This window comes from Macaca fascicularis, chromosome 7, assembly GCF_037993035.2.
Source record: "Macaca fascicularis isolate 582-1 chromosome 7, T2T-MFA8v1.1".
Classification (NCBI taxonomy): domain Eukaryota; kingdom Metazoa; phylum Chordata; class Mammalia; order Primates; family Cercopithecidae; genus Macaca; species Macaca fascicularis.
Genome location: NC_088381.1, coordinates 173,601,851 through 173,625,760, shown reverse-complemented (window position 1 = coordinate 173,625,760; position 23,910 = coordinate 173,601,851). Strand labels below are relative to the sequence as shown.

General features: G+C 55.8%; 1 protein-coding gene and 1 long non-coding RNA gene across 28 annotated transcripts in view; one reads left to right on the top strand and one right to left on the bottom strand.

Moving 5' to 3' along the window:
* MTA1 (metastasis associated 1) overlaps nt 1-21,074 on the bottom strand; it is a 55,677-nt gene extending 34,603 nt beyond the window's left edge. For 13 of the 25 annotated variants that reach the window (XR_012416197.1, XR_012416206.1, XR_012416205.1 and 10 more), the window contains exons 1-2: nt 20,158-20,389; nt 970-1,037 (exon numbers count right to left, since the gene is read on the bottom strand). Coding sequence is in view for 8 of the 25 variants with exons in the window: in XM_045397690.3 (XP_045253625.1) it covers nt 970-1,037; nt 20,158-20,185 (96 nt within the window). In the remaining 17 variants the exon portion in view is untranslated. Of the gene's footprint in view, nt 1-969; nt 1,038-20,157; nt 20,390-20,799 lie in introns of those variants that run through there. The other 12 variants (XR_012416196.1, XR_012416204.1, XR_012416202.1 and 9 more) reach the window with 2 other exon arrangements.
* On the top strand, nt 20,451-22,550 carry LOC141407345 (uncharacterized). Of its 3 annotated transcripts, none has more exons than XR_012416212.1 (3): nt 20,451-20,652; nt 20,818-21,072; nt 21,956-22,550. It is a non-coding gene; the product is annotated as an uncharacterized lncRNA (long non-coding RNA). The 3 variants fall into 3 exon arrangements; XR_012416213.1 differs by having other exon boundaries at nt 21,953-22,550; XR_012416214.1 differs by lacking the exon at nt 20,818-21,072.
* Nucleotides 22,551-23,910: the final 1,360 nt, after the last annotated feature.

The window sequence follows — 23,910 nt, the reverse complement described above, 5'->3', positions numbered from 1 at the left end:
GCCCGGGTGCCCCAGGCCTGGAGTGGGCGGGGCTCCTAGAAGGCAGCCATCAGGCCACTGGCTCCAGAGGTTCGGGGGCTCGGGAGCCCTGCAGGCAGGCACAGAGAGGTCTATGAAGCACCGAGCAGCTCACCCCACTCTCTGCTGGAACCATGTGTCCACTGGTGGGGACGACCTGCCCTCCCTCAACACCCTTAGAAAGTCTCCAACCAGGAGGAGAAGGGAGGCTGGGGTACCCACCCACCATCCCTGAGGACAGCGAGAAGGCTCCCAGGGTGTGCGGGTGCCCTGCACCTCCACAGCCATCTGCAGCTCTGTCTCCCAAGCTGACGGGACGGAGGCTGTGCCGAGGCGGTGGAGGCCGGGAGTGGCTGGGGCTGAGGGGCCCATGTGTCACCACCCCCCAGGAAGGATCTGGTGCTGCCAGGCTCAATGCATGGGCACAACCACGTCCCCGATCAAACAAGCATCTGCCAAGGACTCATGGCAGACACGAACCAGGTGGGAGCAAGGGCTGCCTGAGTGACCAGGGAGGGTGCCTCCAGCCATGCAGACACCTCAGGGGTCAGGGCAGAGCTCACAGCCCTGCAGGGCCGGCTGCTGGGAGCTGGGCAGGGCAGGGGCACCGAGGCCTTTGGTTGGTTTCAGAATCATGCCATTCTGCTCAGGCTCCCCAGGGGACGCTGGCATCTTCAGGGGACCCAGCGCCCACAGACCAAGTGTGGAGTGGGCAGGCAGCTCAGGGCAGCCGCGCTGGGTCCTGCACGAGGCCAGCAGGCCCCTCACTCAGTTTCTCCAAGCGGGGGCCAGGGTGCAGGTGACAGTGGACGGAGTCACTGAAGGGCCTGCACAGTGGCCAGTCCAAGGTCAGCCCCAAAAGGGGGCCACCCACACTGGCCACCCACAGGGCAGGAGCTGGCGTAGCCCTCACCCACTACCCCCTGCAGCCACGCCAGGGCCACCCAGTACCTTGTTGAGCTCCTCAATCCTCCGGATCAGGTATGGGTTGCTGGAGGAGTTCTCGAAGTAGACGTAGTCTGCAAACAGCAACAGACAGAGCAGAGGGTCACCTGTGGTACCAAAGGCCAGACCCAGGCCCACCTCCCGCTGCCCAGAGACCCGGGGCTCAGGCAGGGCAGTGTCACCACCCCCACCTCTGCTCTCTCAGGCGAGGAACAAACAGAGGAAGCGAAGCCCCCATACCATCAGGGAGGGGTGGCTGCAACCAGAACGGACTGACAGGCTGGGTCAGGGCCAGGGAGATGCACCAGGAGGGACCATTCCCAGCAGGAGCCAGCAGCCCCCATCCTGGATCCTCACAGACGCCAGCCGCCCCCAAAGGCTCAGGCCCTTCTTGGGGAAGCTGTGGGGGCCAGGTGGCAGCTTCCCAGGCGAAGCCCAGCTCCAGCACTGCCCAGACCCTGCCGGGAGCCCCGGGACACCTTCCCACTGGCAGCAGCCAGCCTGGATGCTACACCCTCAGACCACATGGCCACCACCACCCTGCCCACAGCGGTCCCCATCTTTCCCTCCAAAACACAGCAGCAACTACACAGAGAACACAGCTGGGGCTTCCTGGGCCCAGGCAGGCTCAGAAATGGGGCAGAGTTGCTCTAGGAATGACAGGGTCACCCTCACTAGAGCTCAGAGACAGCAACAGGCAGCAGGCACTGGGAGTGCCCCGAGACCGGCCATCAGGTGAGTACAACACTTCCCTCAGCGACGACACCATGGGGCCCTCCAGCCTTCTCACCAGTTCCACACGCAGAGAGCCACTGAATCTTCCGGAGCCCAGAGGCTTACTCTGGAAGGCCCAGGAAGTCCAGGCTGGCGGTGCTGACACCCCGATGCTCCAGGCCTCCTGGGGCCGCTGCAGGGGCTCAGCTTGGGAGGCAGCGAGGCCACATCCTCATGAACCAGCACCACGAGTACCCTCGCCAGCCCACCCTGCACCAGCTCTGCAGGGAGGACTAAGCAGGAGGCCTGTCTCAGCTGGAATCACCCCAGAGGCCCACACAGGCCTGGGATTCAGCAACATGCAGCAAGACCAGCACCAAAAAAGCCCAGCCTATCCGTCCACATGGAGGCCAAACCTGTGCTGCGAGGACCCTGTGGAGGGGCCTGGAGAGTATCTCCCTCCTGCTGCTGGCACACACCTGCAGGCTCATGCCCGTGAGGACACACCCGTGAGGACGCACCTGCAGGCACACACCTGTGACACACCCGTCAGGACACACCTGCAGGCACACACCCGTGACACACCCGTCAGGACACACTCATGGGTGCACACCCGTGATACACCCGTCAGGACACACTCATGGGTGCACACCCGTGACACACCCGTCAGGACACACTCATGGGTGCACACCCGTGACACACCCGTCAGGACACACCTGCAGGCACACACCCGTCACGTGACACACCCGCCAGGACACACCTGCAGGCACACACCCGTGACACACCCGTCAGGACACACTCATGGGTGCACACCCGTGACACACCCGTCAGGACACACCTGCAGGCACACACCCGTCACGTGACACACCCGTCAGGACGCACCTGCAGGCACACACCCGTGACACACCCGTCAGGACACACCTGCAGGCACACACCCGTGACACACCCATCAGGACGCACCTGCAGGCACACACCCGTGACACACCCGTCAGGACACACCTGCAGGCACACACCCGTGACACACCCGTCAGGACACACTCATGGGTGCACACCCGTGACACACCCGTGAGGACACACCTGCAGGCACACACCCGTCACGTGACACACCCGTCAGGACACACCCGTGACACACCCGTGAGGACACACCTGTGGGTGCCCACCTGCGAGGATGCACCTGTGCGGGCACCCATGTGCAAAGTCACGCCTGTGCGTGTGGCTTCTGAGCCCCGCGTGCTGCCTGAGTAAACCAGCTCATCAGATGAGGCCACGCCCACACAGAGCTCCACCGGACAATGGGCTAGGAGCATGGAGAGTCCAGAGGGACACAGCCTCGGTGCCCGGGGACACGCACAGCAGTGAGCGTTCCCTGCAGAAAAGCCTGCAGAAGTGGCAGGAGGCCTGCAGATCTGTGTCAGGGTTACAGAGTGTTCTGAATGCAGGATGTGGCCATGCTTGGGCAATGCTGTGAAAACTCTAGAATTAACTGAATCACATACTCAGAATTGGTGGATTTCTTTCTCTTTTTTTTTTTTTTATTTTGAGACAGAGTCTCGCTCTGTCGCCCAGGCTGGAGTGCAATGGCTCGATCTCGGCTCACTGCAAGCTCCGCCTCCCAGGTTCACGCCATTCTCCTGCCTCAGCCTCCCGAGTAGCTGGGACTACAGGTGCCGCCACCTCGCCCGGCTAATTTTTTATATTTTTAGTAGAGACGTGGTTTCACCGTGTTAGCCAGGATGGTCTTGATCTCCTGACCTCATGATCTGCCCGCCTCGGCCTCCCAAAGTGCTGGGATTACAGGCGTGAGCCACCGTGCCCGGCTAAAATTGGCGGATTTCATCACATGTAGATACCTCAAATTTTTTTTCAAAAAAGGTCTCAAATCAATGGTCTAACTTTTCACTCCAAGAAACCAGATAAACAAATTAAATCCGAAACAATGCACCAAACTTGCCAAAAACTGGGGGGAAAATGTCCCTTAAGTGAGGAAAGACAGACAAGGTGGGGTCCGTCCACTTGATGGAAGACTCCTTGGCCGGGGCCAGGAGTGAAGCCCCCTGGCAGCACAGGGCCTGCAGCACCGGAAGGCCCACTCGGGGGAGGTGGCGGGCACGATGGCTGCGTGCAGCGGGGCCACCTACAAGCTGCTGGCGCAGGAAAACCAAGGCATGGAAGATGAAAGAACATGCAGGGAATTCGGGAACTGTTCTGTATCATGACTATGGACTTCCAAAATTCACAGAACTGTACACATAAAAGGAATTGTACTGAATGTAAATTATGCTTTAATAAACGGACAAATAAAGCAAGAAGGCAGGAAATGATACAGTAAAAATAATGTGAAACAAAAATAGTAGAGGGGAAAATATCAAAGGAACCAAAAGCTGGGTGTGTATTTGAGACGGAGTTTCGCTCCTGTTGCCCAGGCTGGAGTGCAATGGCGTGATCTCAGCTCACTGCAAACTCTGCGCCTCCTGGGTTCAAGTGATTCTTCTGCCTCAACCTCCCAAGTAGCTAGGACTACAGGAGCCCACCACCACGCCCAGTTAATTTTTGTATTTTTAGTAGAGGCCAGGTTTCACCATGTTGGCCAGGCTGGTCTCAAACTCCCGACCTCAGGTGATCCACCTGCCTCAGTCTCCCAAAGTGCTGGGATTGTAGGCATGAGCCACCACACCCAGCCTACAAGCTGGTTATTAACAAGATCAATAACTGAAATCTATAGCCAGACTGACAAAGAAACAAAGAGAGAAGCCACAAGTAACCAACATCAGGAACGACAGATGGGACATCACTGCAGATCCTACTGACACAAGAAGGGGTATAAGGAATATTATGGAGGACTTTATGCCAGAGAATTTGACAACTTAAATGGAATGAACCAATTGCTTGAAAGATATAAACCCCAAAGCTCATTCAAGAAGAAACAGGTAACCCTATTCACACTACAGAAATACAACAACAAAAACCCTAGGCCCAGATGGCTTCATTGGTGAAGTCTATCAAACATTTAAGGAAAAATTAACACCAATTCTACGCAACTCTTCCAGAACACAGAAAAGGACAGTGTGGACACCATTCCCCGATACCAAAACCAAAGACACACAAGGAATCAGGAGGATCACTTGAGTCCAGGAGTTTCAGACCCCATCTCTAAAAACAAATGATTTTTGATTAGGCAGGTGTGGTAGCGTGTGCCTGTAGTCCCAGCTGCTTGGGGGCTAAAGCGGAAGGATCGCTTAAGCCCAGGAGTTTGGGGCTGCAGTGAGCCATGATGGTACCACTCACTCAAGCCTGGGTGACAGAGTGAGACCCCATCTCTAAATATAACTTAAATTTTAAAAAAAATTGAAAAATCAGTGTAGCTCATCATATTCACAGATTAAGTAAGAAAAACCCTATCGCTATCTCCGTAGATGCAAGAGTATAATCTGAAAAAACTCAACACATACTCTATTAAACTCTGAGCAAACAAGGAACTAAAGGGCACTTCCTCAGCCTGGTAAGACATTTACAAAAAACCTACCGCTAGCATCATCGTCAGCGGTGAGAAAAGGGCTGCTTCTGCTGGGATCAGGGATTGTGGCAGGGGTATACCTACTCTCACCGCCACTGCCTCCCACCGCCACTGTCTCCCACCGCTACTGCGGACCATCAAGGAAGTCCCAGCCAGGACAATGAGAAGAATCAATGAAAGGCACACAGACTGGATATGAAGACACAAAACTTTCTATATGCAGATGATGTGACTTGCTATACAGAAATCCCCAGTGTCTACGAAAAAGCTATGGAAACCGCTGAGGAAGAGTTTTGCAAGGTCACAGGTCAACATCAAAAACTAAGTCCTCTTTTGGGCCAGGCATGGTGGCTCACACCTGTAATCCCAGCACTTTGGGAGGCTGAGGCAGGCGGATGACTTGAGGTTGGGAGTTGGAGATCAGCCTGACCAACATGGAGCTACCCCATCTCCACTAAAAAATACAAAAAACATTAGCTGGATGTGGTGGTGCATGCCTGTCATCCCAGCTACTCAGGAGGCTGAGGCAGGAGAATGGCTTGAACCCGGGAGGTGGAAGCTGTGGTGAGCCGAGATCACGCCATTGCACTCCAGTCTGGGCAATGGTGAAATTCTGTCTTTAAAAAAAAAAAATCCTCTATGTACTACTGACAAACAGAAATCAAAATTGTAAAAGTACCATTCACAAGAGCACCAAGAAAAATTAAATGCTTAAATATAAATTTTACAGAAGATCTACAGATGTTTAAAGATCAAAAGATCTGTGCAAAGATCTATATGCTGAAAAGTACAAAACACTGGTGAGAAAAATCAGCAAAAGATCTAAATAAATGGTAACAGATGAGACGTCAAGGGTTAAAATACATGTTGGTGAGCTTCCTATAAAGGTTGGGATAGTAAATACTCCACGCTATGCAGGCCAAGAGGCCACACCAAGGATATTACGTAAGGACTAATATAACAATTTCCACATATTTTATAACTGATGAAATTAAAATAACCGGGCCAGGTGTGGTGGCTCACACCTGTAATCCCAGCACTTTGGGAGGCGGGCAGATCACGTCAGGAGATCGAGACCATCCTAGCCAACATGGTGAAACCCTGTCTCTACTAAAATACAAAAAATTAGCCAGGTGTAGTGGTGCACGCCTATAGTCCCAGCTACATGGGAGGCTGAGGCAGGGGAATCACTTGAACCTGGGAGGCGGAGCTTGCGGTGAGCCGAGATCATGCCACTGCACTCCAGTCTGGTGACAGAGCGAGACTGTGTCAAAAAAAAAAGCTGAGTGCAGCTTTCTATAATACAGATGCACTCATGAGAGGACTTGTTTTGGGAGATGACATTTTGCTTAATTGGGTTCAAATTTAATGTTCTTTATCACCAAAATCAACGACAAAGGTGCCTCCATGAGTGCCGGCTTACGGCGCGTTCCCGTGTTTCCTCTGTGACTGTCTTTCCACACAGGGCTGCCAGGCACACTGTCAGCCCCAGGTGCGTAGCTCTAAGTGCCAGCCTGGCTACTGAGCCAGTATGTTTTCCCCTTCCTGGAAACGGCCAGCTCAGCAGGCTTGGACCTCCCGCACTCTTCCTTCCAGAGAGGTCTGACCCTTGACCTGCTCCAAGGAGGTCACCTTGGGGCCCTGGGAGCATCCTGCCTGCCAACAGCATCTGCTCACCCAGGGCCTCAGGCCGCCTCAGACAGGCTACCCTGACAGAGTGATGTACCGTGGCGCCTTGTGGCATCCGCCTGACCTCTGGAGGGGCTGAGACGGAGGGACCGAGGGCAGCCACACAGGTGCTCAGCCAGGCCCACCTGACCAACCACTAAAAACACCTGGGCCACCAAGGCTCAGGGGAGCTTCCCTGGTTGGCAATACACCAGGCCTGCCATCCCAGACCACTGCTAGATCCACGCACCTCCCACACCTCCGCTGGGACAGAAGCCTAGAAGCCCACCCAGGTCTCTCCTGAGCCCGGACCCTGTGCCGCTCCCTCTGCTGGTGTGTCTGCGTCCGTTTGCTGTAAGGAACTGCAGCCCTGGCAGAAATGCTCTGCTGTATTCCAGGAGTCCTAGCGAATTACTGAACCCGAGGGTGGTCGTGGGGCCCTCCACTACAGCATGTGATTACGCCACAGTCCAGTCACTCTCGGCTGGAGGTCAGGTGGGAGCTCCTTAACACACAGCTAAGTGGATTTTGAAATGTAGATGTTTCTCTTGTACTTGCGTCAAAGTCCCAAACACACTGCTGTAACCATAGTTTGAGCCCAGAAAATAAGCTCACTGCAAATCTGTGTGGCAATGGAGACTCTGCCTCTCATTTTACCTCTTGACAATAACTGTACAAAGCAGTTTGTGATTTAAACATGAGCTGTTGCCAAAACGACTTCATCACCGTATAAATTTTGCAAGTAAGTGTGGTTGTGCCTTGTACTTTAAGACGAATTCATAAAGAACGTAGAGAACTTCATGCAGCAAAAACTAGTTTCCCAAGTCATCCGGTGGACTGATGATGGCAGTCAACAGTGGTTCTTCTCATTCTGAAATTTTCCAATTTCGGCGCTTTTTCAAAAAGCAGGCCAGACACAGTGGCTCACACCTGTAATCCCAGAACTTTGGGAGGCCGAGGCAGGCGGATCATGAGGTCAGGAGTTTGAGACCAGCCTGGTCAACATGGTGAAACCTCGTCTCCACTAAAAATACAAAAATTAGCCAGGTGTGGTGGCATGTGCATGTAATCCCAGCTACTTGGGAGGCTGAAGCAGGATAATTGCTTGAAGCTGGGAGGCAGAGGTTGCAGTGAGCCGAGGTCGTACCACTGCACTCCAGCCTGGGCGACAGAGCGAGACTCCGTCTCAAAATAAATAAATAATAAATAATAAATAAATAAATAAACAAATAAATAAATAATAATAAAGCAATAGAACTTCACACTGCCGAGCCATCAAGCTGCTGCACAGGAGAGCAAGCCAAGATGTTCAGCTTTAGGCCAGGCACAGGGGCTCCCGCCCGAGCCCAGGAGATCGAGGCTGCAGTGGGCCAGGACTGTGCCACTGCTCTCCAGCCTGGGCAACAGAGCAAGACTCTATCTCTTTAAAAAAGGTTTTTTTAATTCACAGAACTGATGACAGTCAAGTCCACAAGGTCAAATAAAGTTCACTGTTGACACTACTGGTTCAATAAGGCATGACAGACTCAAACACTTTCCACAGGCCAGGTGCAATGCCTCAAGCCTGGTAATCCTAGCATTTTGGGAGGCCAAGACGGGTGGATCACTTGAGGTCAGGAGTTCGAGACCAGCCTGCCCAACATGGTGAAACCCCATCTCTACTAAAGATAGAAAAACTAGCCAGGTATGGTGGTGCATGCCTTTAGTTCCAGCTACTTGGGAGGCTGAGGCAGGAGAATTGCTTGGGCCTGGGAGGCGGAGGTTGCAGTGAGCTGAGATTGTGCCACTGCACTCCCGCCTGGGCAACAGAGTGAGACTCCATCTCAAAAACTAAACAAATACTTTCCACAAAATATTTACCTGTCAACAAGTAACAGAATGAATAACTATAGGTTTTTTAGCACTTTATATGTTTAACAACCCTTGTACATTTGTCCAACCAAGCCCTTTTCTGTGCCACACTTCTCCTGTCAGTAGGATCTGCAGTGATGCCCCATCTGTTGTTCCTGATGTTGGTTACTTGTTGCTTCTCTCTGTTTGTCAGTCTGGCTATAATTTCAGTTTATTGATCTTGTTAATAACAAGCTTGGCTGGGCACGGTGGCTCACACCTGTAATCCCAGCACTTTGGGAGGCCAAGGCGGGTAGATCACCTGAAGTCAGGAGTTTGAGACCAGCCTGGCCAATATGGTGAAACCCAGTCTCTACTAAAAATACAAAAATTAACTGGGCGTGGTGGTGGGCGCCTGTAATCCCAGCGACTCGGGAGGCTCAGGCAGGATAACTGAAGACAATCTTGTGGAACTCAGCCCTTCAGCTGCAGAACCTAATCTCTCCAGGTAAGCAGTGTCAAAACTGGGCTACATCACTGGATAACCGGCTGGCCGCTGGTGGGGAGAAAGCCCACACACATTCCAGGGACCAGAGGTGAAGTGTTCTGTGTTGAATGTGTGAGAGTAGGAAAAAACCGAGCTTTTCCTGTCCCTATCACAAATACTCAACCCCATCACGGCGGCTCAGAGCGGCCACATAGTAACTGAATCCCGTTAGTGCGGCCTGTTCCCCTAACACTTTATTTCTGAGCACTGAAATGTGAATTTCATATAATCTTCATGTGTCATGAAGTTTTCTGCCTTTGATTTTTTTCTCAACAATTAAAAAATGTAAAACCCATTCTTAGCTCATGAGTCATCAAAAACAGGCAGTGGGCCAGTTTGCCGGTCCCTGTACAAGAGGACCCAAGATTGGTTCAGATGCCAATTATTTCCCAAATTGATCTACACGGGCACCGTGCTTAGCTTGACGATGCTTTGCAGGTATTGTGTTTCTTACAAATTGAAGGTTTGTGGCAACCTGCATCAAGTCCGTCGGTGCCTTTTTCAAACAGCAGGGGCTCACTACGTGTTGCTGTCACAGTTTGGTAATTCTCTCAGTATTTCCAACTTTTTAACCAGGATTCTATCTGTGATGGTGATCTGTGGTCAGCGATCCTCGATGCTACTACTGTAATTGTTCTGGGTACCGTGAGCCATACCCACCTAAGAATTTAATCATAAATGTGTGTGTTCTGACTGCCCCAGGAACTGGCCATTCCTCCACCTCTCTCCCTCTCCCGGGGCCTCCCTATTCCCTGAGACACAGTAATATTGAAATTGGGCCAATGAGTAACACCGCCATGGCCTCTAAGGAGTCCAGTGAAGGGAAGAGTTGAGAGTCACACATCTCTCACTTTAAAACAAAAGCTGGAAATAAATGACTAAGCTTAGTTAGGAAGGCACGTCGAAAGCCAAGATACCCTAATGGAAAGCTTGGCCTTCAGCGCCAAGCAGGTAGCCAAGCTGTGAATGCAGAGGAAAAGTTCCTGAAAGAAATTAAAAGTGGGCCGGACACAGTGGCTCACACCTGTAATCCCAGCACTTTGGGAGGCCAAAGCGGGTGGATCACTTGAAGTCAGGAGTTTGAGATCAGCCTGGCCAACATGGTGAAACCCCATCTCTACTAAAAATACAAAAATTAGCCGGGTGTGGTGGTGGGTGCCTGTAGTCCCAGCTACTTGGGAGGCTGAGGCGGGAGAATCACTTGAACCCAGGAGGTGGAGGTGGCAGTGAGCTGAGATTATGCCACTGCACTCCAGCCTGGGTGACACAGCGAGACTCGGTCCCCCTGCAAAAAAAAAAAAAAGAAAAAGAAAAAAGAAATTAAAAGTGCTGCTCCAGGCTGGGCGCAGTGACTCACACCTGTAATCCCAGTACTTTGAGAGGCCAAGGCCGGTGGATCACTTGAGGTCAGGAGCTGGAGGTTGGCCTGGCCAACATCATGAAACCTCGTCTCTACCAAAAATACAAAAAAATTAGCCAGGTGTGGTGGCATGTGCCTGTAGTCCCAGCCACTTGGGAGGCTGAGGCAGGAGAATCGCTTGAACCCAGGTGGAGGTTGCAATGAGCCAAGATCATGCCACTGAACTCCAGCCTGGGTGACAGAGTGAGACTTCATCTCAAAAAAAAGAAAACAGTGCTGCTCCAGTGAACTCAAGAATGATAAGAAAGCTAAACAGCCTCAGTACTGATAGGGAGAAAGCTGAAGTGGCCAGGACGGGAAATCACAGCAGACACATTCCCTTCAGCCAGAGCCTCAGCCAGAGCAAGCCCTAACTCCCTTCAGTTCTATGAAGGCTGAGGGAGGTGTGGAGGCTGCAGAAGAAAAATCTGAAGCTAGCAGAAGTTGGCTTGTGAAGTTAAAGGAAAGAAGCCATTTCTATCACATAAAAGTGCAAGGTGAGGCTGGGCATAATGGCTCATGCCTATAATCCCAGCATTTTGGGAGTCAAGGCAGGAGGATCACTTGAGGCCAGGGGTTGGAGACTAGTCTGGGCAACATACTGAGACCCCATCTCTACAAAAATAAATACAACTAGCTAGGCATGGTGGCGTATGCCTGTAGTCCCAGCTACTCAGGAGGCTGAAGCGGGGAGGATCACTTGAGCCCAAGAGGCTGAGGCTACAGTAAGCCAAGATCACACCACTGCACTCCAGCCTGGGCAACAGAGCAAGATGATATCTTAAAAAAAAAAAAGAAAAGAAACACTTCTTTTTGGTTTCTGTAGAAATCAACAAGCCAATTCTAAACTCTGTAAGGGAAAGCCAAGGAACCAGAACAGGCTAAACAATTTTGAAAATGAGGAACAAAGTTCGAGGATTCCCACTACTTGATTTCAAGAATGACTGTAAGGCTGGGCACGGCAGCTTACTCCTGTAGCCTCAGCACGATGGGAGTCCGAAGTGGAAGGAAAGCTTGAGCCCAGGAGTTTGAGACCGGCCTAGGAACATAACAAGACCCCATCTCTACAGAATACAGAAAAACTTAGCTGAGTGTGGTGGCGCACACCTGTGGTCCTGGCTATTCAGGAGGAGCACTTGAGCCTGGGAGGTAGAGGCTGCAGTGAGCCATGATTGTACCAATGCACTCCGGCCTGGGTGACACAGACCTTATCTCAAAAAATAAGAAAGAAGCCAGACTCAAAAGCCCACATACTGTGCAATTCCACTTCTACCACACTCTGGACAAGGCAAAACGGCAGGAACAGAAAATACGTCAGTGTTGCTGGGAGCTGGAGGAGAAGAGGCAGCTGACTACAAAAGGTCACAAGGGAAGCATGTCAGGTGTGGAAGAGCTGCAGTGGCCACACAGTTGTGCACGAGTGGAAAATCACAGGCCTCTACACATAAGTGGGTTCCCATGTGAAACGTATATCTCAATAAACCTAATTTTTTTTTTTTTTTTTTTTTGGAGACAGTCTCGCTCTGTTGCCCAGGCTGGGGTACAGTGGTGCGATCTCCACTAACTGCAACCTCTTCCTCCTGCACTCAAGTGATTCTCATGCCTTGGCTTCCCAAGCAGCTAGGATTACAGGCACGCACCGCCACGCCTGGCTTTTTTTGTATTTTTAGTAGAGATGCGGTTTTGCTGTGTGGTCAGGTTGGTCTCAAACTCCTGAGCTCAAGTGATCTGCCTGCCTCAGCCTCCCAAAGTGCTGGAATTACAGGTGTGAGCCACTGTGCTCAGCCTAAACCTTGCTTTAACTTAAAATATACACGCACCCACAGAGTCAATGCTAATTATTCGCAGTAATTATGTTCTACAAAGTCACCACTAATACTGAACTACTGAACACCAAACCTCTGTTCCTACAGGAAATACAGGGTCAAGTTCCTATGAGCCTCTGGTCACAACATTTTCAGCAACCAATCAATATTCAACAGCCTTATTTTACGTTTCTGTCAAAGAACTTTATACGATAATTATTGTTGTTCTCTGACACTGAACTGACGTGGGGACAGAGCCTGTCCAACACACGTTCTCTCCATGGGACCCGTCCCAGTCTGCCTGTGCCCAGGGACACTCGACAGCACTGCAGTACCTCCCCCAGGGGCATCAAAAAAGCAAAAGCACCAAGAGCCCCCAAATGCAAGAAGCATGGCCCTCAATAGACGGAGAAAGGACAATTTGCTTCCAACATAAGAGCAGTAGCAGAGGGCAGGGTCCCTCACTCACCCCAGCAGGCACCCAGGCACCACGCAACTCGGGCTTTTAGTGGCCTGTGTGTGCCCGCAAATGACTGGGAAAGTGACATATGTGAATTTTGGGGTTACACGTAAGTTTTAGCAAGTAGGGGATGGGGCCACAAAAGGATTGGGGGAAAACAGACATGACCCCCAAGATCACTGAGCACCAAGAGCTGCGCTGCAGAGCGGTGCCCGTGGCCCCTGCCTGTGCGGGACCCTCCAGGGCACAACCCATTCTCCTGAGCTCACCCACAGCCAGGTCTGCCATGGTCAGAGACAGGGCACCAGGAAGCACAGACAGGAACTTTCTTGTTTTTTCCCTTTTGGGAACAGAGTCAAGAGAAACAGCAACAGTTGTCGGGAAGCCCCCGGCACCCCTACTCCAGGAGCCGGGTCTCCATGTGACAACGTCCCAAATGCTGCAGGGGTGTCCTGTATTTTTATCTGCAAAACCTGGGAACTGCTGCAAGCCTCGTGCCTGGCCCATCCTCGGGGGCATCCTCCTCCTCCGTCGCTGTCCCCACAAAGTCCAGGAAGGATCGGAGACCAGAGCCCCAGCGTCCGAGGTGCATCCAGCAGCCAGGGATGAGGACAGCAGCCCACAGGGGGTGCAGACAGACGTTCCCTCATGCAAGTGGCCAGATGGCGCAGGCACCGTGTCTCCTGGAGGAAGGGACAGAACACACCCCTCCCCCAGAACTGCCCCAGCCCAGCCCAGAGAAAGCCACACCTCAGGGCCTGCCCCCATGTGCGCTGCGCCGTTGTTGTCCTCTGAAGGCAGGGGATGAGCCAGGGCAGAACCAGGCATGCCCCACACCTGATTCCACCACTGACCAACTGCATGGGCCTTGAGGCTCATTTTTTTTTTTTTTTTGGTGAGATGAAGTCTTGCTCTGTCACCCAGGCTGGAGTGCAGTGGCGTGATCTCGGCTAACTGCAACCTCCGTGGGCTCATTTTTAAGGTGTGCTTGGTACCAGGAGTGGCTGCCACTGCCCCGGTTTCCTCCCCTGTGACGACGCTGCCGTGAGGACAGCCTGGCAGGGCACAGATGGGAAGGGACGCATGGGTCCCTCCATGCCCCAGGGGTCCCCCAGCCGCAGATCTGTAAACCCTCCTCCTAATGGCACCCACAGAGCTCAGGCCCTGACCGTGGAAGGGCTCTGGGGGCAGAGGGGCACTCGAGCTCCTCAGGCCACCAGGGCTGTCCAGGCAGAGAAAGCAGCAGAGCCCACGCCAGGCCAGATCATGGGGCTGCAGTGCTGAGGCCAGCCCCGGGGAGGCTGCAGGGCGGCTCTGAGGAGCGGTCACCTCAGACCCCTCAGGTGCGCTGCACAGCCCAGGCGGGAACAGCCTAGTGGGTGGTGCAAAGCCCCCAGAAGCCAGCCTGGGGCCTGGTCTCAGGGGTGCGGGGGGCATGCTGGGGGGTGGGTGGGGTATAGGGGTGCGGGGGGCATGCTGGGGGGTGGGTGGGGTATAGGGGTGCGGGGGGCATGCTGGGGGGTGGGTGGGGTATAGGGGTGCGGGGTGCTGGGTGGCCCTGCACTATGAGGGTGGCTCCAGCCTCACTGGGCTTGGCTCCATTGCCACCAAGATTCCCCAGCTTGCACACTCAGACACGAGCCCACAGGGACAGGAACGGAGCAGGCCAGCTGGGGTGGAGGTGGGGGTGGGGACACCAGCAACACGAGAGCCCCAGAAAGCAGCGAGCCCAGGCAGCACACAAGGAAAGACCATTTGGAGAATACTAAATGCTCTGCCGGGCATGGTAGCTCACAACCTTGCAACCCCAGCGGCACTTTGGGAGCCCAGGGCAAGCGCATCGCTTGAGTACAGAAGTTCAAGACCAGCCTGGGCAACATACAGACTCCACCTCTGTAAGAAATTTTAAAATTAGCTGGGTATGGTGGTGTGCACCTGTGGTCTCAGCTACTCAGGAAGCTGAGGTGGGAGGATCGCTTGAGCCTGGGGGGTGGAGGCTGCAGTGAGCTGTGATGGTGCCACTGCACTCCAGCCTAGGCAACAGGAGACCTTGTTGCAAAAAAACATAATTACATGCTCTCAAGACAGCCTGTTGGAGTCTAAGGTAGCGTCTAAGCTGCCCCCCAACAGGGTCTCAGGGTGGGCTCCTCTTGGGGAATGGGGGCCCCCATCCCTAGCAGGACTCAGCCCATAATCTGGCAAGAGCACCCCAAGTTCAGCTGGAGGAGGAAGAAGGCCCTGCAGCCAGTGCTCCTCCAGGCACCTGGCCAGGCACACGGCACCTCCCCTGGCATCCTGGCCTCATCTGCTGACCAGCGTCCAGATGCGCAGCTGGGGACCCACCTCTAGGTAGGACGCCTGCAGGACCACTGCAGCAGTCTTGACACCTGAGCCCACACACACGGGCGGGAATGGCACTGCCACAGTCGGGCATGAGGGATATGCTTCTTTGGACGATTCATTCCAATATCTCTCATTGACAGCTACTTTTTTTATTAATCTGAGAGCTTAATGGTCAAACTCTCCACTCAGAACAATATGGGGCCAGGCACAGTGACTCACGCCTGTAATCCCAGCACTCTGGGAGGCCGAGGCAGGCGGATCACCTGAGGTCAGGAGTTCGAGACCAGCCTGGCCTACATGGTAAAACCCCGTCTCCATTAAAAACACAAAAACCAGCCAGGTGTGGTGGTGCGTGCCTATAATTCCAGCTACTCAGGGGGCTGAGGCAGGCGAATCGCTAGAACCCAGGAGGCAGAGGTTGCAGTGAGCTGTGATTGTGCCACTGCCCTCCAGCCTGGGTGACAGAGTGAGACTGTCTCAAAAAAAAAAAAAAAAAAGGGTCAGACGCAGTGGCTCACACCTGTAATCCCAGCACTTCGGGAGGCTGACGCAGGAGCAGCTCAGTGGCCCATCCTGCCTGGAGAGCCAGCCAGGGCTGCCAATGGCGCAGTGCTTAGGCCGATCCTCACAGGCCAAGCGAGACAGCCCCACGCCATCCCCTCCAGGACATCACACCCGGGGCCCCGGCCACTTCTACAACTCCCGCTCCTGGTGCTCACGGGATGGCTGTCTCCAGGGCTCTTCCCTGCTTTCTTACACGGGTGGGACCCCAAAAGTCGGCCCATGGAGCAGCAAGTGTCGAGGGACACGGTGCACTCAGCACTGCAGGGTAGGGTGCTGGCTGCAGCCCTCTAAAATCTGAAATGTTTTTTAAGTTTACTTTTTTCCCCCCTGGCAAGTATGTAGAGCAATAAAGTTTAAACTTCAAAAAAAACACCAGAACAAAAATACGAAAGCAGCACTTCTAACAGCACCACAGAGAGCAGATGATGGCACACGCCAAGCCCAGGGAAGACCAGCAGCACGGACCGGGTGCTTCTGCGCAGGCTACGCCAGAGGCCAGGGCCCTGCAGGGGCAGAGGCTTTCTGGCATCTTTTCAAACTACACTAATTTTTTTTTTTTGAGATGGAGTCTCGCTCTGTTACCCAGCCTCAACCTATACTAAAATTAAAACAAAAAGGCCAGGCGTGGGCTCACGCCTGTAATCCTAGCACTTTGGGAGGCCGAGGCAGGTGGATCACTTGAGATCAGGAGTTCGAGACCAGCTGACCAACATGGAGAAACCCCATCTCTACTAAAAATGTAAAACTTAACCAGGTGTGGTGGCGTCTGGCTAGTCCCAGCTACTTGGGAGGCTGAGGCAGGAAACTGCTTGAGCCCAGGAGGTGGAGGCTGCAGTGAGCTGAGATCGCACCTCTGCACTCCAGCCTGGGCCACAGAGCGAGACTCCATCTCAAAAGAAAATTAAAACAAAACAAAACAAAACAAAATTCAGCCGGGCGTGGTGGCTCAGGCCTGTAATCCCAGCACTTTGGGAGGCCGAGGCGGGCAGATCACGAGGTCAGGAGATCGAGACCATCCTGGCTAACACGGTGAAACCCCGTCTCTACTAAAAATACAAGCAATTAGCTGGGCGTGGTGGCGGGCACCTGTAGTCCCAGCTACTCAGGAGGCTGAGGCAGGAGAATGGCATGAACCCGGGAGGCGGAGCTTGCAGTGAGCTGAGATTGCACCACTGCACTCCAGCCTGGGAGGCAGCAAGACTCTGTCTCAAAAAAAAAAAAAAAATCCAAAAGATGGGGTGTTAACCTCTTGCAATGAAGAACAGGAACACCCAAGGCAAAACGGTCACGGTCTGTCCACTGAGAAGCAAAGCCCCCACATGAGCAAGCTGCAGGTGGCTCGCAGGCACTGATTTCTGCTGTCCTGTTTGGATGCTATCTAACATCTTCATGTTCAACCCAGGGAAGAAACAGCCCGCCATCGCCCTGGGGCCTCTCAGCCCACAGCAGGTTCCAGGCCTTTCCAGCCTTCGGGATGGACGACCCTTAAGGAGCAGAGGTCAGGGAACCCTGACCCCGCCACCCTTGCCCAGGCCATCCGCTGCCCTCACAGGCACGGACAGCAGGCCTCTGTCCATGGCCAGGGCACTCCACAGGGAAGAAACAGGCCGTTCTCTCCTGCTCACCACTTCACCCAGCTCAGCTGGCACAAAAATGCTGCTGCCACACCTTCACCCTGCCCAGCCCGACCTGGCAGGGCCTCAGAGCAGTCTGCCAGCTAAAATACGGGATGCCCAGATAACTGTGAATGTCAGATAAGAATCTTCTGGGACAAGTATGTCCCATGCCATATTTGGGACATACTTACACTAATAAATTTCTGTTTATCTGAAACTCAAACTTGCCTGGGCATCCTGTACTTTTTTTTACTAAATTTGGCGCCTCTACACATGAGGTCCCTTTGCGGGGGGGAGGGGGCAGGAGCAAGCCCCTTCCCAGGCTGAGTCCCTGCCAGCAGCTCTCACAGGCCAGGACGGCCGCCCAAACGGGGCCCATGCCAGGCAGCCGGTGACAGACGGACAAAGGCTGTTCAGGAGACACCTTCCTCTCTCTTGTCTGGGGGCTCAAGAATCCAGACACCCACCTCCTGGGGCGAGCACCAAGACAGGAAGCCAACCTACAACACCCAGCTCACTGCAACCACAGGCCCTGCCGGGGTCCTGCCGGAACCCGGGGTTCGGGTCCAGAAGCCAGGGATAAACGCCGCTTCTCCTATAGGGACTGTCAGAGGAGAGCGGGAGAGGCCCACAGTCTCACCTGCAGGGAGAGGACGTCCTTGGGGTGGGCACACGGAGGGCCTGACAACCCTGAGCACACCTGGCCACAGTGACCACGGACTGCACACACAGCAGCAGTCTGGATCCCACGCGTGGCTGTGTTGCCAGCAGACAGCACCCAACCTGCCATGCTCCTCATCACAGAGAGAGACCAGCAACATCTCCGCCAGGCATGGTGGGCACCTCCGCCACAGCCTGGGGGTCCAGGCCACCCAGCCTCACAGCACTGGAGTGTTGTGGGTCAGTGAGGCCCCGGGACGGGCCTCCAGGCACAGAGGGACAGAGGGTTCAGGGAGGGCGGTGCAGACCCACACAGGGCTCCTCCCAAGCCTGTGCAGGGCCCAGGGGAGCTGCACCTCCGGGACGGGACAAGGCAGGGTCCTGGCTTTCGTCAGCCACAGCACAGCTGCCACAGGGCACAGAAGGATGACTGAGAGACGAGGTCCTCACCCACACCATGGGGAAACCGAGGCACGGGACGGTGGGGGGGCAGCCAGGCTGGCGCCAAGTTCACAGGCAGGCGGGCCTGAAGGCCGAGCAATGCAGCCACTGGGAAGGCACGAGTCGGGGTCGGGGTGTCCCCAGCCCTAGAGCCCAAAGCCGCCACCACTCCCCAACCCCAGCCTGGGTGGGGGCAGGGAGAAATCTTCTTGGGACCAATCCCAAAACCATGCGCAGTGGGCCCGGCTGGAGCCCAGGCAGTAGGCATCCTCTCTACCGGGATGAGAAACTGGGCCCTCATGTCAGGCTGGAAGGGGGATCTCCAGGTGGGGAGAAAGAACAGGAAGAAACAGGTCGCTCCCTCAAGGGACCCCACACCCAGGCTGCCCCAGGCGTGGGGTGGGCTGAGCCCACCTGTGTCCACACAGGGACCTGGCAAAGCTGTATGAAGCTGTGGGAGGGGGCTGACGCTGGATGGGCACAGGCCCACTGCCTCTGTGAGAGGACAGGGGAGGCCCAGAGCTGCTGATGCAGACTGACCGCCCATCTCACAGACGGGGTGTAGGGGGCTCCCACCGTCCCCAAGGTCACAGGGCTGGCCGGCGAGACCACACGGCGTCCAAGGCAGCAGAGGCCACGCTCGAGGGACACGGCGTGTTCTGGGCACTCGGGGTCACGGGCATGGGGATCAGGCCAGAGCGAGAGAGACCCCAGCTCCCTCCTGCAGCGCAGGCTGCAGGTGGGAGAGGCAATGGGCACCTGCCGAGAGGGTCACAGGCAGGGAGGGGTCTCAAGAGTCCCGGGGAGGGAGGCACTGATGGAATGATGGAATGCGCACGACCCCCCATCTCCCTGTGAAAGACCCCACGGAGTCCCAGGCACTCGAAGGAGGGCAAGGCCCAAAGCTGCAGGCCCGCGGGGCCCGAGCAACAGGAGGCTTGACCCAGAGAGGAAGCCCCGGGCCCCTGCCCAGGGGACCCTCCGGTCTCTCCCCAACCCTAGCAAAGCGCCTCCCGAATGGGCTGAGGTGAGCGGGAGGCAGGGAAAAGTTTGGGGGGACTTAGAGGCGTGCTCGGGATACTCGCTCCCTGCTGAAGACCCCCTGAGAGAGCCCTGCGGGGGGAAGCCCCGGGGCCAGGCTGCAGGAGGGCTCTAGGGAGGAACGCGGCCCCTCACCGGGGCTCCCCATCCGCAGAGGGGACGCACCGGAGTCCTAGCACAGGGCCGCGGGCCGGGGGAGACCCCACAGCCCCAAAACTCCTGCTCCCAGACCGGCAGCCGGCGCCTCCCAAGGCCACGTGCTCCCGCGGGGGGCTCCCGGCCCCGGCCCCCCGGATGTCCCCGGCCGCCCGCGCCCCTCCGCCACCCCCGCGGCCGCCCCCTCGGCCCCAACAGGTGGGCCGCCCCCCACCCCCGGGCCGCCGCGCCCCGCCCGCCCCCGATGGGGCCGACCCGCGGGGCCATTTTGGGTTGGGGTGAGCACTGCGGGGGGAGGTTCGGGAAGGAGCCGGGGGCCGCGGGGGCGGACGGGGGGCGCGGGGCCTGCGGGGCGGAGGGGCGGGGGAGGCGGCAGCGGCGGCGGGTGGGGGCTGCGGGCGGGTCGGGGCCGGGCATAAAGGCGGTGCGGCCTTACCTCCGACCCTGTACATGTTGGCGGCCATGTCCGGGCCGGCGGCGGCGGAGGGGCCCGGGGCGGGCGCGGCGCTCGGCGCGGGCGGCCGGGAAAATGGAGGCGCGATGGCGGGGGCGGGGGGCGCCGCAGGCGTTTAAAGGGGCCGCGCTGCTGCCGCCGCCGCCGCCGCCGCCGCCGAGGCCGCCGAGGCCGCGCAGGGACGGGAGGGCCGCGGCGCGGGCGGGAGAGGAAGAGGAGGAGCGGCCGCGGGCGGCGGGGAGGGGCCTCGGGCGCCGCCGCCCACCGCGCGGGCCGTTACCGACCCCGCGCCGCCCGCGGCCCGTGCGCCCCTTCCCGGACAGTTCCTCCCGGCGCCCCCGAGTCCTCCCCGCGCGCCGCTTCCCCGGTGGGCCATTCCACCAGACCCCCCTGGTAGATCCTCCACTAGTGCCCTGGGGGTAGAGGGGGATCCTCCACAAGGGTCCTTTCCCTGGTGATTCTTCCTGTGCCCCACAGGTGAGTCCTGCCATAACTCTCCAGGGGGTTCCTCCTGATGCTGGGGTCCTCCGGCATTCCCCCCTGACCCCCAACAAGGGCCCTGAAGCTCAGCGGCCCAGCCCTGGCCTCGGGGTCCCCACCCCACACCTCCCTTCCAGGCCTAACCTTTGCCCCCGACACCAGGCAGCGTGTGTCCTTGGCCTTCGCCGCCCAGCCCGCATGGCATCTCTGGACCGGTGACCGTGCGCGCCTTGGTGTGGGCAGGCTCCGTAGGCGGCAAAGCCTCCCTGAACTGTGACCTGGTGAGAAGGCCACAGAGGAGGTGCCTGTGCCCAAAGGCCACCTCCGAAGACCCCACCTGAGGCTGGAACCCAGCGCCTGCTGACCTCCCCAGCCCTAACAGGGCTGGAGTCCGGGAGCGGCCGTGCCCTTTCCACAGTGAGGCAGCTGCCCTCCCTCCCCACCACCTGTCAGGATGCCCTCCTGTGTGTGTGTGTGTGTGTGTGTGTGTGTGTGTGCGTGTGTGCGTGTGTGCGTGCGCGCACAGGTGTAACGAGAGGAGAGTCCAGTGACCCAGACGCCCCAGCCAGGAAGAGCATGAGGTGGGAAGGGGGCTTCCCAGATGGAGAAAAACAGATGGTCCCACAGTGGCTTGGAGACAGGTGCAACATCAGTGTTGGGGGAGGTGAGGAAAAGGAGCTGTCTTGGGGCTCCAGGCTGCTGGTTTGAGCAGCACCATGGGTCTCGGCCCTGCCTGCTCAGATGCTGGAGGTCAGTGACTGGAGGGAGCTGACATCTACCTGGGACATCCCTCCCTGTAGGACATGGAGCGGAGTGTTCAGGGCTATCAGGAGGGAGCCCTGTGCCCACGGTTCAAGATCTAGGCAGGTGGGACAGATGTGGTCAGGGTGCTGGGGACAGAGCATAGGGAATCCGGCACACAGGACACCAGCCAGGTGGGCAGAAAACAGCATGTGCTGGGAGAAAGCCAGGTGGGGGTCCCGAGGAGAGCAGTGGCCACAATGTCTTGGCTGCAGAGCAGACTAGAAAGGAAAACCCTGCCAGGGTTAGCACAGGGCCAGGAACCGAAGCTGCAAGGCAGTGCTGTCTCTGGGGAGAGAGGGCTGTGGGTCCCAGGACACATCCTACGGGCCGCAGGGAACAGGAGCTGGCTTGCTGGTGATTGGGTGGGAAGAGCAGACAGCCAGGGGCCAGGTGCAGGAGAGGGGCAATGACAGACAGGCAGTGTCTCCCTAGAAAGAAGGTGGGGCTGCTGCCTCCCCTGTCCTACAGCCCCGGCCTACCTCTGTCTCCTCAGCAGGAAAGCAACGCTGCGGCCTGAGATCTCCTTCCACCAACTCCTGGCATGGTCAGAAAGTTAGCCAGAAACAACAGAAAGTGCCAGGCAGCTAGGAGGCATGGGGAGAGCCCCCGAAGCTGTGTGTGTAGTGCCTGCTTCCGCTGCCATCCCAGAAACGGAGGCGCTTCACCCTGAAAACCCGGCCACGCCACCAGGACACATCCTGACAGTGACATGCACACTCTCCCCTGGCCTTGGCCTGGAGGGGAGACTCCTGCAGACACCAGCCTTGCTCCTTCTCCCGTTGGGGGTGGAGAGAACTGACTGCTGGAGGGGAGACAGTCAAAGCTGTCCTTAGGAGGGAGTACGGCGCAGGGTCTGGTGTCCCAGGGAGACAATCTGAACTTCAAGCCAGGACACCGCAGCGAAGAGGACACACCCCTTACCATGCAGAGTGACGTTTAGTAAACTCTCAAAAGACAGCACAGAGCCCTGTTCCTCCAGCCGACCCCTACTCTGCCTCCCCACTCCAGACCAGTGAAAAAGGTGGATTGCCCTTAAGCCAGCTCAGAGGCAAAGTCCAAAGACCTCAGGTAAGTCAAACAATAAAAACAAAGAATTAAGAAGAATCCGGTCGGGTGCGGTGGCTCACGCCTGTAATCCCAGCACTTTGGGAGGCCAAGGCAGAAGGATTACCTGAGGTCAGGAGTTCGAGACAAGCCTGGCCAACTTGGTGAACCCTCATCTCTATTAAAACTACAACAACAACAACAACAACAACAAAAATTAGCTGGGTATGGTGGTGCGTGCCTGTAGTCCCAGCTACTCAGGAGGCTGAGGCAGGAGAATTGCATGAACCCTGGAGCCGAAACCATACCACTGCACTCCAGCCTGGGGGCAGCACAGTGAGACTCCGTCTCAAAGAAACAAAAATTAAAAAAAAAATAAATGAATAAAAAAACACAACTGAAGAAACAGAAGAGGACTCCACAGGACTGCTTTCAGATCTTCATAGCAGCATGAATTCAACAATCAGGAATTCAAATACTAGACGATAAAACAGCAGGATGAGAGGAAGATTTAAGAGCCCAGGAAACTGAAAGCACCGAAATCTCACTGTGGCTGGACTGAGTCAAAAACAGCAATGGGCAGAATATCAAGTTACTCAGAGAGGAAAGGCTTGAGATAATTTCAGAGCAAGACAAAGTGATTAACACAATAATTTACTCATGTATTATTTGTTAAACACCTACTTCAAGCTACAGGCCACTCTAGGCCTTGGAGGGTAAGGAAACAGCGCCTTTACCCTCAGAGGGCTTGCAATCTAGCAGGGAGGGGAACATAATAAAGTATATAAAACCAGGGCTCTGGCTCTGAAATACCAACACTTTGGGCAGGTCACTTGAACCCAGGAGTTCGTGACCATCCTGGGCAACATGGTGAAAACCCATCTCTACTAAAAAATATAAAAATTAGCCGGGCGTGGTGGCGCACGCCTGTAGTCCCTGCTACTTTAGAGGCTGAGGCGGGAGGATAGCTTAGGCCTGAGATGCAGAGTTCACAGTGAGCCGAGACGGCACCTCTGCACTCCAGCCTGGGTGGGAGAGCAAGACCCTGTCTAAAAACAACAACAACAACAACAAAAACTGATCTTTTTTTTTTTTTTTTTTTTTGAGGCGGAGTCTCACGCTGTTGCCCAGGCTGGAGTGCAGTGGCGCGATCTCGGCTCACTGCAAGCTCCGCCTCCTGGGTTCACGCCATTCTCCTGCCTCAGCCTCCTGAGTAGCTAGGACTACAGGCGCCCGCCACCGCGCCCGGCTAATTTTTTGCATTTTTAGTAGAGACGGGGTTTCACTGTGGTCTCGATCTCCTGACCTTGTGATCTGCTCGCCTCGGCCTCCCAAAGTGCTGGGATTACAGGCTTGAGCCACCGCGCCCGGCCACAAAAACTGATCTTAAGTCCAACCAGTAAAGAT